This window comes from Aspergillus versicolor (genome assembly GCF_001890125.1).
Source record: "Aspergillus versicolor CBS 583.65 unplaced genomic scaffold ASPVEscaffold_1, whole genome shotgun sequence".
In the NCBI taxonomy this organism is placed as follows: domain Eukaryota; kingdom Fungi; phylum Ascomycota; class Eurotiomycetes; order Eurotiales; family Aspergillaceae; genus Aspergillus; species Aspergillus versicolor.
In genome coordinates, this window is record NW_024467524.1 from 4,410,786 (window position 1) to 4,431,345 (window position 20,560).

At 49.9% G+C, this 20,560-nt stretch overlaps 9 protein-coding genes across 9 annotated transcripts; 5 read left to right on the plus strand and 4 right to left on the minus strand.

Annotated features, from left to right (window-relative positions):
• The first annotated feature begins 808 nt into the window (after nt 1-808).
• On the plus strand, nt 809-1,918 carry ASPVEDRAFT_36885 (Apq12 family protein). Its single transcript, XM_040811320.1, has 2 exons — nt 809-993; nt 1,050-1,918. The coding sequence occupies exons 1-2, from the start codon at nt 978-980 to the stop codon at nt 1,568-1,570; spliced, it is 537 nt and encodes a 178-aa protein (XP_040663237.1). The 5' UTR covers nt 809-977; the 3' UTR covers nt 1,571-1,918.
• Nucleotides 1,919-2,120: 202 nt separating this feature from the next.
• On the minus strand, nt 2,121-3,002 carry ASPVEDRAFT_122957 (putative signal sequence-binding GTPase GPN3; the record flags this gene model as incomplete). The annotated part of the gene is made up of 1 exon (XM_040806034.1): nt 2,121-3,002. One exon carries the CDS (start codon nt 3,000-3,002, stop codon nt 2,121-2,123), a length of 882 nt encoding a protein of 293 aa, XP_040663238.1.
• A 771-nt stretch (nt 3,003-3,773) lies between these two features.
• Nucleotides 3,774-5,242, plus strand: ASPVEDRAFT_79190 (S-adenosylmethionine synthetase; the record flags this gene model as incomplete). The annotated part of the gene is made up of 5 exons (XM_040816661.1): nt 3,774-3,856; nt 3,937-3,965; nt 4,021-4,106; nt 4,155-4,182; nt 4,242-5,242. The coding sequence occupies 5 exons, from the start codon at nt 3,774-3,776 to the stop codon at nt 5,240-5,242; spliced, it is 1,227 nt and encodes a 408-aa protein (XP_040663239.1).
• An 811-nt stretch (nt 5,243-6,053) lies between these two features.
• On the plus strand, nt 6,054-8,950 carry ASPVEDRAFT_24432 (uncharacterized protein; the record flags this gene model as incomplete). Its single annotated transcript, XM_040809671.1, has 3 exons — nt 6,054-6,188; nt 6,248-6,961; nt 7,013-8,950. The coding sequence occupies 3 exons, from the start codon at nt 6,054-6,056 to the stop codon at nt 8,948-8,950; spliced, it is 2,787 nt and encodes a 928-aa protein (XP_040663240.1).
• Nucleotides 8,951-10,621: 1,671 nt separating this feature from the next.
• ASPVEDRAFT_79192 (uncharacterized protein) lies at nt 10,622-11,188 on the minus strand (the record flags this gene model as incomplete). The annotated part of the gene is made up of 1 exon (XM_040816662.1): nt 10,622-11,188. The coding sequence occupies one exon, from the start codon at nt 11,186-11,188 to the stop codon at nt 10,622-10,624; it is 567 nt and encodes a 188-aa protein (XP_040663241.1).
• Nucleotides 11,189-13,858: 2,670 nt separating this feature from the next.
• On the plus strand, nt 13,859-14,727 carry ASPVEDRAFT_49477 (cupin domain-containing protein; the record flags this gene model as incomplete). Its single annotated transcript, XM_040814167.1, has 4 exons — nt 13,859-14,020; nt 14,079-14,139; nt 14,233-14,438; nt 14,536-14,727. 4 exons carry the CDS (start codon nt 13,859-13,861, stop codon nt 14,725-14,727), a joined length of 621 nt encoding a protein of 206 aa, XP_040663242.1.
• A 421-nt stretch (nt 14,728-15,148) lies between these two features.
• On the plus strand, nt 15,149-16,593 carry ASPVEDRAFT_36889 (lytic polysaccharide monooxygenase auxiliary activity family 9 protein). Its single transcript, XM_040811321.1, has one exon. The coding sequence runs from the start codon at nt 15,472-15,474 to the stop codon at nt 16,267-16,269; it is 798 nt and encodes a 265-aa protein (XP_040663243.1). The 5' UTR covers nt 15,149-15,471; the 3' UTR covers nt 16,270-16,593.
• On the minus strand, nt 16,477-16,839 carry ASPVEDRAFT_79194 (uncharacterized protein; the record flags this gene model as incomplete). The annotated part of the gene is made up of 2 exons (XM_040816663.1): nt 16,477-16,644; nt 16,702-16,839. The coding sequence occupies 2 exons, from the start codon at nt 16,837-16,839 to the stop codon at nt 16,477-16,479; spliced, it is 306 nt and encodes a 101-aa protein (XP_040663244.1).
• Nucleotides 16,840-17,776: 937 nt separating this feature from the next.
• Nucleotides 17,777-19,259, minus strand: ASPVEDRAFT_49479 (uncharacterized protein; the record flags this gene model as incomplete). Its single annotated transcript, XM_040814169.1, has 2 exons — nt 17,777-18,242; nt 18,436-19,259. 2 exons carry the CDS (start codon nt 19,257-19,259, stop codon nt 17,777-17,779), a joined length of 1,290 nt encoding a protein of 429 aa, XP_040663245.1.
• Nucleotides 19,260-20,560: the final 1,301 nt, after the last annotated feature.

A 20,560-nucleotide genomic window follows, 5' to 3' on the forward strand; every position in this document is an offset into this window, starting at 1 on the left:
GATCTTAAAAACTATATATCCCCGGATGCCGGTGTTGGGTGTTTTTATATTGCTATTTATTTCCGCGCGATTGCCCTGCCCTGTCTTACCTGCTCCGTCCAGGCTGCCCCCGGCAGGACATTAAGCGGTCACCGTGTTGGACTGTATATATGCTTGTTACGAGCACCACGACGCTTCTGCTCTAATGTATGTATATAATTGAGCTACTGCTACTACTACTACTACTACTACTACTACTACTACTACTACTACTACTACTACTACTACTACTACTACTACTACTACTACTACTACTACTACTACTNTACTACTACTACTACTACTACTACTACTACTACTACTACTACTACTACTACTACTACTACTACTACTACTACTACTACTACTACTACTACTACTAATCTACACCACGAAGACGGATCGATTAATATATAACTCTCTATTCATGATTACCGATAACCTAGCTATTTAAAATAGTAATTCTTGTCGTTGTCGGAACTCCAGCAGTGGGCGTCTTGCCGGTAACAGGAAATGTAGTTGATAATCTGGGGTAGTAGCAAAGTAGAACCCCTACTACGGGAAAACTTCACTAAGCGCTAAGTGATTGTTGTCTTCCTAGTAAATACGCCATCGTCTTGCCAGACGGCTTCATATGTTGATGTCAAGTTAATGAACCATGCACGAGTGTGAAGAGGTGGATATAGATGGTTGGAAATATGTTAATCCGCAATGCGAAAGAGGAAGGAGTCTGGGGTTGCCAGGCAAGGTTTGTTTGTTCTGTTTGTTCCGCGATCGAGACAAACGATCCGCTCTGTCCAAACTCCAAATCAATACTCTCCGCATCAAGGCTGTAACTAAACACCCATTTGACCCTTGTCGCTTTAAGATAAAACGTTTCCCTCTACATACACTGGCTCGGGATTCTCAGTCACTCATACTTGACCAACTTCTGAATCTCTGAGTACACTCCCATCAACATGGACAATCTCCCAGGCAAGTCTCCCTTGCGACGTGACAAACAGTATATACTAACCAAAGCAACCATATAGAATACGTCCAAACCGTGCTACAGCACCCAACCGTCCAACAAATCACCTCCTCCCCACTGGCATCCAACATCGCCCATTTACACACGACATATCTCAACCCCTCTCTCGCGCACGTACGAGAAACCTACGTTGACCCATCGCTCGCCCATCTGCGCATGACATACCTAGACCCCTACGTGGTGCAGCCTCTGGCGCACCTTCTCGCCTCAACCCCCGATCTCGCCTCCGTCATCGTCCTCATCGTTGTCCTCTTCCTCTCGTTCAAGATCCTCGACTATACGCGCCGCGCGGTCATGTTCTGGGTCTGGTTGGCTATGAAAGTGGCTTGGTGGTTTACGATCTTTTCGCTGGGGGTGTACATGTATAATGCCGGCTGGGAGAGAGTCGCGCGCGATCTGGGCTTTGTTTTCAATTTCCTTGTCGGGTTGTTGGAGCAGTTTGGGCGTAATCTGGAGGAGTCGACTGCGCGCGCTGGGGATGGTTCTTCGAGGCAGGGGCAGGCGGGCTGGCGGAGGGGGTGATTTGGTCTGCCTGTCTGTCTGTCCCTTCCTGGTTAGTTAAGTGCATGAAAATGGTCACGTCGTGTAATATTTCGTTCGAGTCGGGTTTTCCGGTTGACAGGTACGAGAAAACGAGCTATGTTTTGTTTGGGCTGGCGGCGTCGGGCTGGTATATCAGTGACGAAGTTTTTTGGTTATGGTTTTTGTTTACTACGCGCATTTTATTTGGTTTCGAATTGGTACAACGAGCTATGCGAGGATAGAATATTTATAGTATGATTATGATTTCTAAACATGGTATTTTATGGTCCTAGATGATTATATACGTTCGTCCGATTTTGTGGGTAAAATAAGACTTCCATGCGTCGGCCACTGTTCGAACCCACAGCGCAGTTCAGTATATTACCGACGTGCCCTCTCTTTTGGCGGAGGATATTCGTGGGTGATGGCCCCGTCCGAACGGGAGCACAACTTGTATGCACGTTAGATCCCGGTAAAGAAGCCGGATCCGGAGACACCGACAATCGGTCATTATTCATAGTTCTCGTCAAATTCGGTTCGCAGTAGATCCTCAATCTGCATCCTCATAATCAACTTCCTGCGCATCTCCGGGCTCCCTCGGCTCCTGCGCCTCATGGTACTGAATGGCGTCATCAATATGGCTCAGCACAGCAGCAACGCTGTCCTCATCCTGAGCCTCCAACTGCAAAAACGACACCATGCTGAAATCATCGATGAGCTGGGCGACGGCGCGGTTGAGTCTCTCGAACGACCCCCCGCTCAGCAGGGCGTCCTTCGACATCGGGTCGGAGCTCTCGGAGTCCTCGGTCGGAGCTTCATTACTATCCTGTAATGACTGTACGTCGACCCTGGTGAAACGCTTTAATTCCCGACGCGAGACCATCTCACGCACTTGGTCCATCTTCGTGAGGATGTTGACGTGCGGCATCTCCAGCATTAACATGGCGGACATGGCGCTCAGTGTTCCAGCGAAGAATTTTGCCTTGTCAACGACAAACGTACTCTCGAGTAGATATGCAGCGCAGAGACTAATATTAAGCGGACCAGAACGGGACAGGAATTGCACCAGCGATGGAAGAAGCGGAACGTGGGTATACAGCTCGATCTGACCAGGCATATCGAAGATAATCAGGTACTCTTCGCTGAGCGGATCCAGCGCCTCGGACAGGAAATCCAAGTTCTGCAGCAGAAATTCGAAACAGTATATCAAGCCACCGTTCGGGCCCAGCCCGAGCTCCTCCATTACATCTTCGAGGGTAATCAGCTCGCGGATATCGAGGTCCGGCTCGTATTGGAAGGTCTCTGCGGCGGGGTCGAGGTTGACGTAGAAGCAGCTGCGGCGGGTGGTTTGGAGATGTTGGATGAGGGCGTTGCAGAAGGTAGTTTTCCCAGCGCCGGCTGGGCCCATTACCAGAGTCCCGAACTTGGACATTTTCGCTGTTCGAGAAGCTTTATCTGTGGTTGATTATTGGAGCTACAGAGGAGGAACGGATTCGGCGGGAATTGCTGGGAATTTTTACTCTCCGCCTGCGAGGGATCCACCGAATAGGCTCAAGTTGACCGTGCTTGTAAACCTTAGTATGGTCCATGGTCGATTGACTGATTGACCCTTCAACCGGGCCTCTTCGGGGGGTGCAGCAGCCAAATAACGTGTATATATAGAAATATAGGTGTCTCCAAGCCTTCAATGCTATATAAATCCCTCTCTTCACGCAAACTCGCTCTGTTTCCCCTGTTATTCTCCCTCAGTATGGATCACGGCCAAAACTCCCTTTGTGGCTTATTATTGCACACCAAAGGCTTCCACAATCGCGTCAGCTTATGTATTTATCAGTGAGGGATAGCTACTCAAGGCCCAGAGCGGCAAGTGAAATTACTCGCCCGTCAGACAGCCAATGCTGAGAGATTGAGTATTCCCGGACTTCGGTCTTTCTGTACTCAATCCAGGGCGGTAAAGACCGAATCGTCGAATGGCGTGTTGGTCTGAAGTGGGGCAGAATGGCGAGATTGCCGGGATGATGTTTTCGCGGTTCCGGTCCTCACTGAGTCCTTTTTTCTCCGACCTGAAAAACCCCACTTCCTGCCTGCCCCCCTCCCGCCCTCACCTCTTCCTCCCTCACATTCAAATCTCTTCTCCTTTCTCATTCCTCATACACTCTTCTTTAATCCTCTTCCTCCCCTTCAATTACAACCCACCTTCACAATGGGCTCCGTAGCTAACCCCAAGAATGGAACTTTCCTCTTCACCTCAGAGAGTGTTGGTAGAGGCCACCCCGACAAGATCGCGTATGGGCTCCTTTTCCTCATACCTACATCCATTGTGTCTCCTTGAAGGCCATTGAATCACTCATTGACTTCTTTTCCAGTGATCAGATCTCCGATGCAATCCTAGACAGTGAGTTTCACCAATTTCCAAAATATAAGGCCAGATTGCTAATAAGATATGATAGGCTGTCTCAAGGACGACCCCTTGTCTAAAGTAGGGAAACCTCCTTTTTTTCTTCGTCTTACGGGCCGCTTGTCTTTTCCGCAAGGCGTACGGCCCAAGTATTTCCTGAATCCTGGTGGTTAACAATGTGAATAGGTTGCCTGTGAGACCGCTACCAAGACCGGTACGTTGTTTAGCCTTGCATATATGCAATTTCCGACTGCTTGCTGACCCCGACTCCAGGTATGGTCATGGTTTTCGGTGAAATCACTACCAGATCCCCGCTCGACTACCAGGCCATCATCCGTGGTGCCATTAAGGACATCGGTTACGATGACTCCGAGAAGGGTTTCGACTACAAGACCTGCAACGTCTTGGTTGCCATTGAGCAGCAGTCTCCCGATATCGCCCAGGGTCTCCACTACGAGGAGGCTCTCGAGAAGCTTGGTGCTGGTGACCAGGGTATCATGTTCGGTTATGCCACCGATGAGACACCTGAGCTCCTTCCCCTCACTCTCCTCCTCTCTCACAAGCTGAACGACGCCATGACTGTTGCCCGTACCGACGGTTCCATCCCCTGGCTCCGCCCCGACACCAAGACCCAGGTCACTGTTGAGTACGCCCACGACAACGGTGCTGTCAAGCCCCAGCGTGTGGACACCGTCGTTGTCTCTGCCCAGCACAGCGATGATGTGAGCACCGAGGAGCTTCGCTCCGTCATCAAGGAGAAGATCATCAAGAAGGTTATCCCTGCTGAACTCCTCGACGACCGCACCATCTACCACATCCAGCCCTCTGGCCGCTTCGTCATTGGTGGTCCCCAGGGTGATGCTGGTCTTACTGGCCGTAAGATCATCGTCGACACCTACGGTGGCTGGGGTGCTCACGGTGGTGGTGCTTTCTCCGGAAAGGATTACTCCAAGGTCGACCGTTCCGCTGCCTACGTTGGCCGCTGGATCGCCAAGTCGCTCGTTGCCGCCGGTCTCGCCCGCCGTGCCCTTGTCCAGCTCTCCTACGCCATTGGTGTCGCCGAGCCCCTCTCCCTCTATGTCGACACCTACGGTACCTCCGACAAGACCTCCGAGCAGCTTGTCGAGATCATCCGCAACAACTTTGACCTCCGTCCCGGTGTCATTGTCCGCGAGCTTGACCTGGCCAAGCCCATCTACTTCAAGACCGCCCAGAACGGTCACTTCACCAACCAGGAGTTCTCCTGGGAGAAGCCCAAGGCTCTCAAGTTCTAAGCGCTGTCGCTTATCGCTTGATTCTCCCGTGACAAATCTTCCTCGTTTTCTTTTACGAATATAATGATTCCAGCTTTGTTTTCAACAACTCAAAGCACAAGCATAGACATGTCAAAACGAAAAAGCTCCTATTATTTCCTTATCTAATGTCAGACTATTTCTTTGCATGGTCCCATCAGGGACCAAGGTTTGCGCGGATAAATTCAACATGATACCACTTTGGGAGGGATGTATCGGCGTTGTTTTGGAGTGATGATTTCAACATATGAGCATAGAGGCTCAGCACCTCGACTGGAAGCCAGATGTCTCTATTGACGGCCCTCGAGGGTGGTTGGCGCCAGGCCGATGTGGTCTGGTTCCACCACTATTGCATGCCAATCTAAACATTGGCAAAATAGAATAATGAAAGACAAATTTGCATTGCATGCAACTTATTTTCCCTCAAATTTTGTAATTGAAAGAATATCTCTGAATCTATGTACATTTAGGAACTCCGGATGTTGTTCCCTCGTCCCTGGGGTTTGTCCGAGCCCCATCCCGTGGCCCCATCATGATCGGAACGAAGGCGGGTCTCATAATCAGGCATCAAGGCATCAAATGAAACCCACATCCCCACCTACGCGTCGACGCGAAGTCACGCCCAAAGAATCCGAATTAAGCAGTGGACTCTTCGGTCACTCTACCAATTGACTCGATACTTGTCGCCAATTCTTACTTTGTATTCGGGGATCCGTATATTGCATATCATATACCCGACTTTGACTTTTTATTCCTTCAACAACTACGATGTATGAGTAATTCCAACGCGTTCATGGCTTCGCGTGGATCTCTCGATGTCTTGCAACCCATCCAGCTCAACCAACTCCACGATGCTCCTCGTCCCCCGCTGAAGAAGCGCAAGTTATCCGCTTCTAATGAATTAGCAGTTGATAACATCGTCATTCGGGTGCGTTGCCAACCAACTCAACACCTGTATTCCCAACGTACTGACACTCCTACTTTAAGGCCCATGCCGCGTCCTTATACGATGAACCGTACGTCCTTGAGCCGATTGCGACAATCCCACGGCACCAGTTCCCCTTCGACTGGTTAGATATCCCGTCTGTGCTGTCGCAGATCCAATCGGGAAGTCTGTTCACAGCACACATCCCTTCCCTCGAGTCGGACGCGCAGCCTGAGCTGAACGTCCTGATTGTACGGTTAGCCTCCGATGGCGGATTATACGTGATCGAAAGAGTGAAGAGGGGCATCTACTCCCTTTCGAAACTAGCCCGGGGCGTAGAAGAAGGAGATGTCCGTGTTGCCGTAAAAGCGTCTAGCCACCGAGCCAGCGCCTTACCCCCATGCACACCTCGCAAAGGGGTGGATATCTCCTCTGATGGCGGCGACTGGTGGCGAATGGCGCAGGTTGACGATCCGGCGCCTGATCTTAGCATCCAGATCCCAACCAAACGACCCAAGGTTGATTTTGTTTTCGGGGTGAATACTGAACCTGTGGACCGTGATGAGCAGATGAAGGGCATGTCTCCGATTGATCCTATGGATCGGAGTTCGAGCTGTGATGTGCGTATGATCTCTGTACCTCCTGAGCAGCAACTTCCTTTGGAAACTGCTGGGGCAAGGGTTGGCGAGGAAAATGTTTGCGAAACTACGCAGTCTCCTCAGGAGCTTTTTGATGGACTGAGGGAGCAGTATTTGCAGACTCTCTATGTTTCAAAGGTATGTTGCTCGATATACCCAGATAAAGATATCCATACTGATATTACCTAGACATCTGTTGCATACTTTGCCAAAGGTCCTTTGCCGCGCTGTCGAGCCGCATTCCAAGCCCCGGAACAGCCCGCGGGCAACATATCCGAGCTTGTTAGCTTCTATAGAGAGGCTATTTTAACAGCCAAGAAGATGGACTTGAAGTTCCGCGAAACTCTACCGGCAACTGTACACGACGTTGTGCTCAGCGTATCTGACGATGAGGCAGCGCCGAAGAAGAGGAAGAGCAAAAAGAAAACGCTTGGAAGGAACGGGTTTTATCCAGAGGAACCGGACTTCATTCGACGCTGGTGGAAGAACCGCACGCTGACAGAGATCGGTTCGTCAGTTGAAACCTCTAGAGATGCGGAAATCAAGAAGCATGTGTCTGACTTGCGATTGCGCGAGACCCAACTCCAGATCCTCCTTATTTTGGAGACGATCGCACTTGAAACGGCTGCTGCGGATGAAGCGAAGAAGACCGGGCAGGGTGAAGCCTGTGCTGAGATAACTACGGAGAAGCCAAAGCCAAAAAGCAAGAAGGCCCAAGATCTCAATGTGATGCTCGAACTCCACCTGGATCGGCTATGCATCTGGCACGCCGTGAGCTTTGACGATACTGCGGTATCTGAAACCCAAGCTTCAGGAAACAGCCAGCAATCTGGAAAGGTGGGTGGAAGTGACGCCATGCGGGACTTCTGCACTGAGGTTATCATCCCATTCTACGCTTCGCGGTTGCCAGATCGTTGCAAAACCATTACTCGGAAGCTGGGAGTTTCAGCGAGCACGATATCCCCATTCCACAAGTCAGCCAAGAAGCCTCGTAAAGAATCAGGTGCTACCGAGCGCAATACATCTCACAAGTCTCGCCGTCCACTACACCGGGTTTTGACGGACGAGCAGAGTACCTCGCAAAGCCGACCGCAACCATCACTGAACCGCTCCATTACTGCTCCATCACAGATAGAGACTAAGCGAGAGACCACGCCCTTGCTACCATCGCTCAGCGGCAGCGTCCGAGGCGGGATCCAGAAAGCCAAGCGAGCAGAGAACCGAGAAGTCGATCTGTTTGCTGTGGCACGGCAGCATGAGACGAAGCTAAAGCGCGTTCAGATGTTAGCAGACCAAAAGAAAGAGCTAGATGCTGCTATTCACGCACTCCGGAAACCGAACCGCGAACTCGTAGCCAAGGACATTGCCCAGGATGCAGACAGACGGTCCAGCTCACGAAAGCCCAAGAACCCGGTACGAAATCCGCTAGGCCAGGGTGTCCAGGTCATGGCCACGCCCAGCAAGGTACGGAAGAGAGACGCCGTCGTTGGCCTTCCTCCTTTGCCCAAGAACGCGGGTCGGTCCAAGTCCTCAAAAGCTCCAACTATGTCGTCCTCGTCGCCATTCAACTCTGAGCCACAAGTTATTCCTGCCTCCACTACCCGGCCTACCTCGTTTACAAGCACGCCCAGGTTTACTGCCGATGTTGTGGTACAAGAGACTCCCTCCCGCCGGCCACCACAGCCTTTAGGGTTATCCAAAGACCCTGAAGAGCCCAGCGTATCAGAGTCCCCCATCCCTGGATCCGGAAACCTCTTCCGCGTCCCTCCTCGACCAGGTTCTCGGCCCGCGGAAACAAATCCATCAACACCGGTCAGATCACAACATGTGGATGCTACAGATGTTGATATGTCCCTAGACGCCTACCAACCACGCCTACCTCCTCCTCCCCCACCCCTCTTTGCTTTGCCCAGCAAAATCACTTCTTCGGCGCAGAGTTCCATGGTCTTCGAGACACCGCCAAGGTCTAAACCGGCTCCAGCTCCAGCTGCGGCTGGCCGTCGACCAAGTGCTTCTGGTCCTGGTCCTGGCTTTAGGAAGCCTGCGGTTGTTGTACCAGTTACGCCGGAGAAATCAATATATTCGACGCTGGGATGGGATGATGATGATGATGAACTTGCATTGTGAATTTTGTTTACTTGGTTTAAAGCATGTCATGGGTTACTCAATATGTTAGCGGGCGCCTGTATACCTAAATTATAAATTATACTTGTGATAGATGGCCTGTTTAGGTTATGATTATAGTCATGCTGAAGTTTACTAGGTTTAGTATATTGATATTATCCTTGCTGCAGTAGTCCAACTGCGTAGAAACAAAACTTGATGTTGACAATCGACATGCTCAGGGCCGATCTGGGCCGAGGCACGGGGTCCAAGCAGTTATTGGGGTAAGTCGTGCGAGGGCAGGATATCCGGGCTCACTCAGCACCAAGCTCATACACAGTCAATATCCACAACTTCATTCGAAGTAAATATTAATAGTAATATCAACACTATGGAAAATAGAACAACATCAGCAATGACGAATGGCATCACCCACTCATCCCTCATGAGATATTAATTGTTTCCTCATCCTCATCCCACATGATTAATTAATATGAACCACAGAACCAGGGACGATCACGATCCCCGATACCTGATCAACTGACCAGCTCAGACTTCAGTCCCCTTCCATGCCCTTCCCTACCCTGCCTGCCCTATCCCACCCGACTCTGCTCACCAACACCAAGTTCCGAGAACGGCATCCGCGCCTCGACTCGACTCGACTCGACTCGACCAGCACTGCACAACAATGCAATATCCAGTAGACTACTGCAGTACACAGGAGCATCGCTCCGAAACTCGGCGACAACTGAGGTGGCGATTCGGCCGGGGAATCAGATCCTTACGTACCTCCTCCTAGTTAGATTGATCTGCAAGCCCTCCGGATAATAATCCATCCTAGACTCCCCGTTGGCCAGGCGCCCAGAACGAAACGGGGTTGTCACGAGGCAGGGGTTATGGGGCGTTTCCCTGTGGGCCGTGGGGTGAGTGGCCTTTTTACCTATCGGCTATAGGCTATAGTTGGGGTCCGTTATTGCCAGCTGGAGTCTTGGACACGGGGGATGATTGATGTTATTGGATTGGCCCTGGGGCTTGGGGCTTGGGCTTGGGCTTTGGCCTTTGAGTCAGGCCAGGGGTTGAGACTTGAAACTTGAATGTCGGTAAGGCTAAGGACTTCTTGGAAGGATGCTCCCCCGGCGCTTATACTGGGGTATTCAGGATTGGGTGTTGATTCGGTTTCATCTTTTACTGGGGAATTAAAGATAGATTCATAAAGTATGAATATTAAATGTTCATTGTACAAAATAAGTCAGCTGAGTATGTTGCTAGACTAGGTACATTCGAATGTTGAGTTCTATACTAACTATCAGTAGGTTAAGTATGTCGGTAGGTATGTATGATTTTGTTGACGCCAATCCAATCCAATCAATCCAATAATCCCTCCAAGTCAAAACAAAACTCCAGATCCAAAACCGGCTTGTTCAAAAGTTTTGATTGCTCGTGCTCCAGTCCGTTTATACCCTGCGCGCCGGCAGAAATAACAAAACAGGTAAATAAATATAACAGAGAAGGCAAGTTCGTAAGATCGTAAGGTCGTCACACGGGAACTCATTAGGTGTATTAGGTGGTTCCGTGGCAAGTTGTATATAGGAGTTGATGAGGTATACTTCTCGGTTGAGAGTTGAGGTGAGTGAGGTGAGTGAGGCGAGTGAGGTGAGGTGAGGTGAGGTGTTGTATATAGGAGATGAGGGATGATTATGAGGCGATGCGGACAGGTATGCATTGCGCCGGCGAAGGCCAGATCTGAGCCTTCTCAAGACACCGACGACTCTTGTCGACGAGGCCGGCATCCTTGTCATCATCAGAGATGACGTCGACATGCACCTGGATATCCTTTTCGGAGTCCTTGGTCGGTGACTCGACAGCCTCGACTTGTACTTCAGGTTCGACAGGAGTAGGAGCAGGAGTGACGGTGACAGTAGCAGTAGTAGTAGATGATTCAATATCCTTTTGTTCTTCGGCCGGTGCCTGAGCCTCTTCGTCCTCGGACTCGCTGTCGTCCTCGAACTCGAAGGAGGTGATCTTGGTGGCCATCTCCTGCTGGGCGAATTCTACCGACATGCAGTGCATACGGAAGTGACCGAGACAGCGACGGATATCAGGGTCCGGGGCAGTAGCCTCGCGGGCGAGCTTTTGTTTTGAGAGGTTGGTGAGTTTGTAGGAGAGAGAAGATCTATCGGCGAGAGGAGGGAGGCGCTTGTTGATTGCGGGCGCGGAGGCCGCTTTTGAGGTGAGTGACTCAGGGAGGGCGCCGACGGCCATCGTGACGGGACAGTATTATATTTAATTCGGATGTTTTGAGTCGGATGTCAATGCTCTACTCAAACAGGAGGAGAATTGGAAGGTGTGGGAAGATTGTGGGAGTATTATGGGCGCATGGGCGGACGCAGGAGTGGTGTGGTGAGAAGAATGGTGGGAGATGGACGAGGGACGGGCAGAGGGCAGGCAAGTTCTTATTGCACGGGGGGAGCGAGGGAGCGAGGAACATCGTGAGTTCTGCTGCCGCGGTGACTCTGGTGGTTCTGGAACGCTGGGCAGCCGGGACTCCCAAAGCAGAAATCCGGCTGATCGAGCAGAGTCTGCAAGCGGAGATCTCTGGGTCTAGACTTGGCTGGCTGCCACCACGAAGCCGGTTTCCGGTCGCTGCCCTCGCCGTTTCCTGGCGCTGCGCTGTCTTACGACGGTGGTACTACTTGCAATCGCGTTTTTGACCGTGACTTTCCCTTGGGTTTCGATTTTTTGTCCCCTCTACTGCGACGCTGGGCGAGAGCCAGTGGGCAGGGCGAGATCTGGAGGAACGACGGGGACGCAGCAGGGACTCAGCAGCGCAAAATCGAACGGGCAGCTGACCTTCTGCTCGGTGGGGCTGACCCATCGAATGTTCGATTGTCTGACTCCGACCCTGGAGTGTACGCGTCTTCCAAGCTCGCCATCTCGACAGCGCACACCCTGTGATGTGGCCATATACGCCGTGTGCCTGGCCTCTCCAGATCTGCGTCTTCGATTCTTCCAAATCGGACCCCGATTCGATCGTCTCTCGATGTTTTTGTCCACGTTGCTGCCCTGGGCGCTTTCAACGGTCACGAGGAACTGCTTCAGCATTCCGGACATTCTATTGGGTGAATTTTGCGGGGGCAACCTTCCCCATTGTGGCTAACCTTGTTCCAAAAGTGGAAAGAGCCATGCCCTTCTGGGACTAGCGGATGCTTGAGTAAACCCTGGCTTTTGCCAAACTACACTGGTTATGTCATGCTGGTGTAATGACTTCAGCCTCTGATCTCGTTCACCCGTTCCAGTCTTGCTGGATTTGCGGTTCCGAGACTTATGTGAGTTTATTCGTGGAACTCCTCCCTTCGCCAGTCTGGAGAAGAGAAGCACGTTGTCCGATGACAGAACCATCCCTCAACACCTTGCGATGGGACGAGTCTACTTGCCACGATGATATCGTCGGCATCACCAGTTTCCTGTTTAGTCTAGTTTTTAGTCGGTCGAGACTTGAGGCCCATGACATAACCGATTACCCGGCCCATCGCTGATGCTATTGCTAGCGGGACATCTCGGCTCGTGCTTTATACTGTGTATACTTCATTCATAAACCAGTGACACCAATTCAATTCAGCTACAACATTCACCTCCACCGCACTCATTGAGCCATGCTATCACGCTCCCAGTTACACCTAACCGGCCCAATTTCCAGATAGTGATTCCCTAATTATCCAGACTGGATTGCATGGCGGATACATATATTACCGTCAACCCGGCTCCCCGATATGACCCGACTTAGGGTAGTCGGGACACGATGGAAGATCTTACGTTCAAACCTGATCAACCGCTCAATATTTCATATGGGTGCTTACACATAACCCCTTATACACCGTGTATCACACCGGAATACGCGCCTATCCTACCGTCGGAAAAGGTATCTGCCCTACAGAATGTACCGTATATCCCGTAGAGAGGTACCGTAGTATAAGGCCAAAACTATATAAAAATGAAAATGAAAATGAAAATGAAAGAAAACAAACGGAAGATGTCTGCTGGACTATCTCTAGTCTATTTGTAGATGGATGGACTTCCCGGTGCCATTATGAGGTTATTAAGCCTATTTAAATGACTAGCCGCTGGAGCGTGACTCAGAGAGGTCGTCGTTTATTGGGATCTTTGGTAGGTATAGCTTTATTCGCATAATAGAACTCTTCCTGCTCAAGCTCAGACATGTTGTGCCGAGATTGGTGTCCTATAAGCCACTATCTTGAAATCCATGTGCGCTCCCTGTGTTTATTTCCATCGATCTTTCTATACACGAGCGGCTCTTTCCCTTTCACTAAGTAGCAGACTTCGGATTTAACGTCTACATAAAGCATGGGAATTTCGAGAAAACGTTCACTAGGCGTAATCCAGCTTCTGTTGATATGGAATCCTATGTATACATATATATATATATAGTCTAATCTGGACCCTTTATGTCCGCCTTCCTTATCCTTAAGCCACGAACAAGTAAAGGACGCCCATGAACCGAAATAAAGACCGTGACATCAATTATGAACTACCAATATATATATATATATATATATATATCAAAAGCTGGTTTCTCTCTCGTTCAGGCTGAGGAAAACATCAACCTCCCCAACTGTAACCCTTCACCCCGGCATTACACTCATGATATATATGCGAAGACGTCCATAATCATCTAAATAGAATCCACTGCACCAATCGCCTTCTAGCAAGGAAAAGAAGATGGTGAATAGACTTCGAAACCCGGACCGTCCATCCGTGTCTGGGTTATACTCTGGCCTGTAATAAAGGAATCCCTACAGCCCAGACATAAACAGACATAAACAGACATAAACAGACACAAACAGACACAAACAGAGAGTGCATAAGCTCTAGATATATTAAAACTTATTATTGGTCACTCAGTTGCTATCAATCATGGCCCTCAATATCCCGCAGCCTGAGCAATATACTCTTCCCTCCACTGCGCATGTCCCTAACAGTCCGATGCCAGTTCTGGTATACAGAAATGTGCTTCCGATGCCAAGGACAATGGAAGTTACGCAGGAGTTTATTGAGAGCCATGGATGGTCCCGACAGGTAGGCTTTGCCCTTTATATAGCATCTATTGGAGATGCCGATGCTAATATTGAAGTAGGGCATAGTTTGGCCTGCAATATACACGCGACACTTTCATCCAAATGTTCATGAGTGTTATGGTAAGCTATCTCTCGATCCCAATTTAGGATTTAGTAGCTAAGCGACTAATGTGCCACTGGCTGACACGCGGGTTGGGTGGTTTTGAATAAAAGCTATCCTATCAGGTCATTCTGAAGTGTTGATGGGAGTGGGAAAGTTGGATAACGCCAACGGCCATAAACCAGAGGACCATGATTCTGAAGAAATCGGGTTGTTTTTGACGCTGAGAGAAGGCGATGTGATTGTCCATCCTGCTGGTACGGGGCACGCGAAAATCTCGGATGAGAGGGATTATCGATATCTTTCGTTCTTTCCGAGCGTAAGTATGTCCTTTTCTTTCTTTCTTTCTTTTTTTTTTTTTTTCAGATATGTACGCACTATCCAATTAAGTACTTACTCACCGGTTCACTGGTTAGGGCTCACCGCGCTGGGTGTCATGCAATGGAGACACCGAGTTGGACCGCGATGATCCATTGGCAGAGACGATGGCAGTGCCCACGCCCCCAGATCCAGTCTTGGGCAATTATGGGCATCTGAATGCTTTATGGTCAGGGCCAAGGAGGGCCTATTTTTCCAAAGCTGGCTCCAAAGCTGGCAAATGTAGTTAGCCTGTTACATATTGATCGCGTTAATGGTATTGAACTATTCGATTCCTAATGCTGTGCGAGTAGAAGCAAACACTATAAAGGCGAAACAGCAGCCTAGAGAGACGCCAGGAAAGATACTTGACCATTTATATCCTTATTATATTCTCACCCAGTTCGCAGCTTGCACCAACTATATAGGCTAATTATAATCATAATTATGTACGGAGTAGGACAAAATCATCACGGAGCTGATTTATGCAAATTATGCACGGTTTAAGAATCCCATTTGTGGAGAAACAATATACACCACGCAGCCAAGTCCTCAGCGCTTGCGCGAGACGGCCCGAGTTTCAGCGGACAAACCCCAAGCCTAGGCGACGGATAAAATCAGGCTGGTCCCTGGATCAAGTTGATTAGGGATCTTCTATACGAGCGCCGAACTGGTTGGTCGGGTAGGTCGCGGGTGGGTGGGAAATTAGGGCTCCGTTTCAGGTTGTATTGATTAGAGTATCAGCTTAATTAATGCGCGGCAACACAAACGGGACAAGACGGTACTCGTCAATTCTGACTCTTCAATTCTAAACGAGCTGGAATTGGTACCGAAATGCTATGGCCGTCTTGTCGGGCAGTACCTGGTATAAAGGGGCGAGGACTCCTGCTGGAACTTCTTCAACCCAACCCACGACTCTCCTTCTTTTCATATACATCTTCATTCATTTCTAACACCTGGGCTGGATCCGGTATATACTGAACATTCTCGTCACCATGCGTTCATTCATCCCCCTCACAGCGGCCCTGGCCGTCCTCCCCCAGGCCCTCGCGCACTGGAACTACGCCTCCCTCATCGTCAACGGCGAAGAAACAGAGGAATACCAATACGTCCGCAGCACCAAGAACAGCAACAGCCCCGTCACCGACGTGACCTCGGACGACTTCATCTGCAACGTCGGCGGCATTGACGACGACGTCTTGAGCGCCACAGAGACGCACGAAGTCGCCCCCGGCGACGAAGTCGGCTTCGTCATCCGCGACAACTTCGGACACCCCGGTCCCCAGCAGGTATACATGAGCAAGGCCCCCGGTACCGCCAAGGAATACAAGGGTGCGGGCGACTGGTTCAAGGTTTACTCGCTCACGACGTCGAGTATCAGTGAGACCGAGGGTGCCAAGTGGGCTGCCTTTGATGACGGTGGTTCGGGGATTACCAACTTCACGTTTGCACTGCCGGATAACCTCGAGGCTGGCGAGTACCTGCTCCGTGCGGAGGGCATTGGGCTTCACGGTGCTGGGGAGAAGGGTGGTGCGCAGTTCTATATTGGCTGTGCGCAGCTGAAGGTTACGGGCAATGGATCGGGCACTCCCGCGCCGACGGTCAAGTTCCCCGGTGCTTATACGGGTGAGGAGCCGGGTATTCTGATTGGCATTTACTACCCTCCTGTGTTGAACTACACGGCGCCGGGACCTGCGGTTTGGCCTGGAAAGTGTGAGGACCACACGGCGAACTTGTTGGGTGGAGAGAGCGATGGGGATTGTACGGCTAGCGGGGGTGCTGCGTCGAACTAAGGGAATGTGAGGCATTGATTGAGACGTTCTTTTTTTTTTTTTCTCTGCAAGCCCTGGAGGCTATAGCACTAGCAGTAACTTGTTCCACGGTGTAGTGGTTCTCCAACCTGAAACACTTGGTCTGTCTCGTGTATATTATTCTTTCTGATGCGGAATTGACGCCGCTGACAAATTCATGGATACAAACAACCAAAAAGGAAACGGCCTTTACCGGTGGTATATTTCGGGCAACCAGTGTAGACTGCTAGATTCCTCGACTGTTGGCAAAGCCTGGCTGGACACTGGCGTCAGGCATGTGGCCTGGTCTATGATCTTGTGTATTAAGGAGATGACTTCGATTGAGTCGTTGTGCCAGAGCACGACATGTGCCGACACCTGCTCACATTAGCATACGACATAGTACAGTAGATACACGGTAGATGGGTTCCTTACAACACCATTAGGGTCTAGACGGAGAAAATACCAGTCCCAGGAGTCAGTGGCAATGCCGTAGATTGGCGAGTTGGTGCGCCCTGCCTGCATCCCATAGATATCCGGATTCGCTTTAGATATTCGATTGTGTCGAATCATCGCTGTAGTCTACCAGCATAGCTTCAAGGTGGTCATGTAGCGTGGATGCGTCGTGTTTCGGATCGATGTGCCATATTTTGCTACTCCCCCGACGCCTTTTCATTCCACAAAAGGACAGAAAGTCATCGTCGACTGGGCAGGAGTCGACTTCCTTCTTATGAAAACACTTTCTGAGACCGCACAAGTCAAAGGATGTACTGTGTATTTGTTTTTCTTGATCGTTATGCATGGTGCAGGCAAGGCGGCGATGATGTCGAGATGGAGGAAGGAGTTTTCATTGCGCAGTCATAGACAGAGACCCCTAGAGTTTATGGTCTGTTGAGATTAGGTTTCAGCTCCCAGAAGTCGGGTGGGTGCGGCCCAGGTGAGCGAGCAGGTGAGGCTGCTGTGCCGTCGCGCGATCTGGGTGAGATTGGGGTGAGTAGGATGAGTGCACAATAGACAGGGTGAGCGACAAAATAACCCTCGAAACGCGGATTAAATTCTTAAATAGCCCATGGACTCAGTATAAGTTACCCCTGACTTTATATAGTAACCGTTTGTGTAGAAGCTGTACCGAGGTACTATCCTCTGTTGCCTGTATCAGCTACGTTTGTCTATTATTATATGTTCTATTTGGCTAGGAAGTCATTATTCTACCTCCATATCCAGGTTGGATTTGCAATAGTGACGAGAAATAGTTCTAGATTATAAATATTGTAGTATACATCCGAGAACTAAACAGTCAATTGAGAAAAAGAAGATCAACAGAACCACAAACAAAAAGTCTTGAAGTATATCGAAAAGTATATACAGCGCCTTCGATGATAGTACAGCCCGGGTCAAACAGTGCTACTTTTGACTTTCCTGCTATCCTCCTAGTACAATTAAGAATAAGAAACCGTGAACAGCCTGGAATATCCTAGTACCTGCCTTCCGGGCATAGCAACGTGCGTTCTCAGTAAAATGTTCCCCGCTTGACCTCCCTCGGCTCATAGCCATTAGGGTTGCGCCAGTAGAGAGCAACAGCGTCCCAAGTCGCCTTTCCGCTACCAGATGATACGAGACCACTGTCTTCCAAATCGGAGATGAAAGTGAACATCCAAAATCTGCATCCCTCCCACTCCTCCGTGAATTTATACCTGTCGCGGCCCTTCGAGTTGATAAGATCGATAATTGTACGAACCATAGCCTGAGTTCTGACTGGGAAGGACAGGGTTTTGATGGCGTTGTTCGTCAAAGAGTATGCCTTGGACGAGATATCCATCTTTCCTCTCAGTCCATCGGAGCCATAGCCCGGAGTCATATCGAGGCGGACGGATCCGCCCTGTGAAAGCTGCATAAAGGCAGCCCAATGGTTGGTGGGAGAATTGCCATCTTCGTCGCCTGCATTTTCCTCATTTCTGTAGCCGCAAATATGGATACTGCCGACTCGGGATTGTAAATGGGCGGAGTTGAACCGGTCATCGTCGTAGTCAGTAAATGCTCATTCCTATAGGAACATTGTGGACACGAAAGCAGATTGTGTGGAGTTCACAAAATCAGGTTACAGGATACCTTGAGGGCCCTCCATTTTCTAACAGTTCGTATCTCCTTCCAATAGCGAATCTTGTAAACTTGGAGCGCATATTCCGTAACAGGCGAGCGTCAGCCTCGTAGTAGCCAACCGCGATCCAGGTAAATAGATGCCACCGTAAACGGGCCATCAAACCCCAGTCCTGCGGCATGTTAAAATTATACATCGATGCGTACTCAATAGTGACAGGATAGAAACCAGCCAAATCCCAGTCAAGGAGTGAAAGTTGGCCAGAAGGAGAAACGAGAAGATTGCGTGGCGTGAGATCATGATGAGTGAAGACAAATGACTCGATGGTCAGTGGAAGTCCTGCGGTGGAATTTGGTGTCTGGCCTTGTTTTGCTGCTTGCATCGCCCGTCGCATGGACGTAAAGTTCGCCCAGAACTGGAAGAAGTGGGTAATTTCAGCTGGTCCAGAATTCGCCGGGAGACCGTAGCGATCTTCTAGCCAGAAAGACCTGCATTCGCCTGTAGCAAGTGATCCGACAGTGGGTGAGGTAACGGATCTGAGGATATTTACAAAGTAGCGAAGCTGCAGACCAAGCCTAATTGTCATGACCCAGCCCAGTTTCTTCCAGATGACGTCCAGCGTAGCTCCCTCAATCCGATCCATGATAGCGTAAGCATTCTCTTGATTTTTGATTACCTTTTGTATAGAAGGACCGCGGATCCCAAGCTGGCTAGCAACCTCGGTTGCCTTAAAAGCATCTTCGACCTCTGAAGGCTCATATTGCTTGGCTATGAGATTCGAGGAAAGGTTGAATACCCGGGAGGTGGACTCGCATGACGGTGAGGATACAATATAATGAGCCAGTTCCAAATCCGTGTAGCTCTCTAGGAGGTCTTCCCGGAAGGCGAAAGCCATGGTCTTGACGAAATAAAAAAGAGGTTGGTGAAGAGTCTCATGCTGAGATGAAAGCAAGAAGTGAAAGCAAATTCGGAATCCGAATTACTGATGTTCCATATAGACATGCACAACCCGCCCTGAAATCCTATACCCGATTGTCACGACCGCAAAGGCCGTGCCACGTGATACCTACCATATGACCCCTGTGGACCGCCGCCGGGGCGCCTACAGAGAGCAACCTGCTCGGTAATTACTATCTAACTACTGTATTACTGATCCCTGAATATCTCTACTAATCTATTATACTAAGGAATTAATATATTACAATCCTTTACAAGGCAACCAGGGCCTTGTATAATTTTAATTAGAAAGGATCTGATAGAGAAGCTATATTGTAGGACCCCCTCCGCAAGACAGCCTCAGGATATTCGCGAGAGTGTAAGCCGAGTAAGCTGGAAGCTGACTCATTGTGAGGAAATAACTAACTTATCTTTCTTCACTTCACGAAGGGCATAACATTAGAACTTCAGCATTAATCTTTTAACAATCCTTATTTCTTGAAATCTACGTCCCGCGATACGTTAATTCCCTTTAATTAGGTGTATTACACCCTCTCACATCATTCGCAACAACCCCCAAGGCCAAGGACCTTATAATTGAGTTTTATGGAAAGTTGACCTCTCAAGCCTTCCTGATCCTGGGATCGTGTTGACCTAATATGGATTGACTTACTTTGGGTAAGTAAAAAAAACATACAACAGCTGGGATTCGCATGTGGTCACCCACCATACTACTAACCAGCCGGCGTGTGGCTTAAGTACGGCTGAGCGGACGGGAAGCCCTGTTTTCCACACCCTGTGGTCGTATGTAGCAGACATAAATAAATAATAATTTATATAGGGGGGTAGGATTCTGGAGTTCCAAACGTCCAGGTTAATCTCGATATACTCAACGTCGCACAAGAATGCAGTTTCACAGCCTAGCCCCGTCCCGATCGCCGTGACTCACTGCAGCAGTCGGCCAGCAGCCAAGCCAGAGACGCCGTTGTTTTGTGTCCCCTTCTTTCCCTGCGACTGCTCTGCTGATGGCCGCCGCCTGGCCTGCATGCCAGGACGCGTCTGGTCTGGCCGCATCTCGCATAGCTTGGATCGCGGAGCCAAACAGATGCGTGGACGGGGAGCGTTGATGGACGCACGGTCCTGATCGACCCGGGTTTCCGTTCGGGGCAGATGACCGAGTTTGGTCAGCTGCCAAAATACCCTGCCTGGGACTAGCCGCTTGCAGATTCTCGTTGAGTTCTTGATGTTCGATGGTTTGGG

Coding starts and splice junctions, on each gene's coding strand:
- ASPVEDRAFT_36889 (XM_040811321.1), top strand. CDS start 15,472: ATGCGTTCATTCATCCCCCTCACAGCGGCCCTGGCCGTCCTCCCCCAG.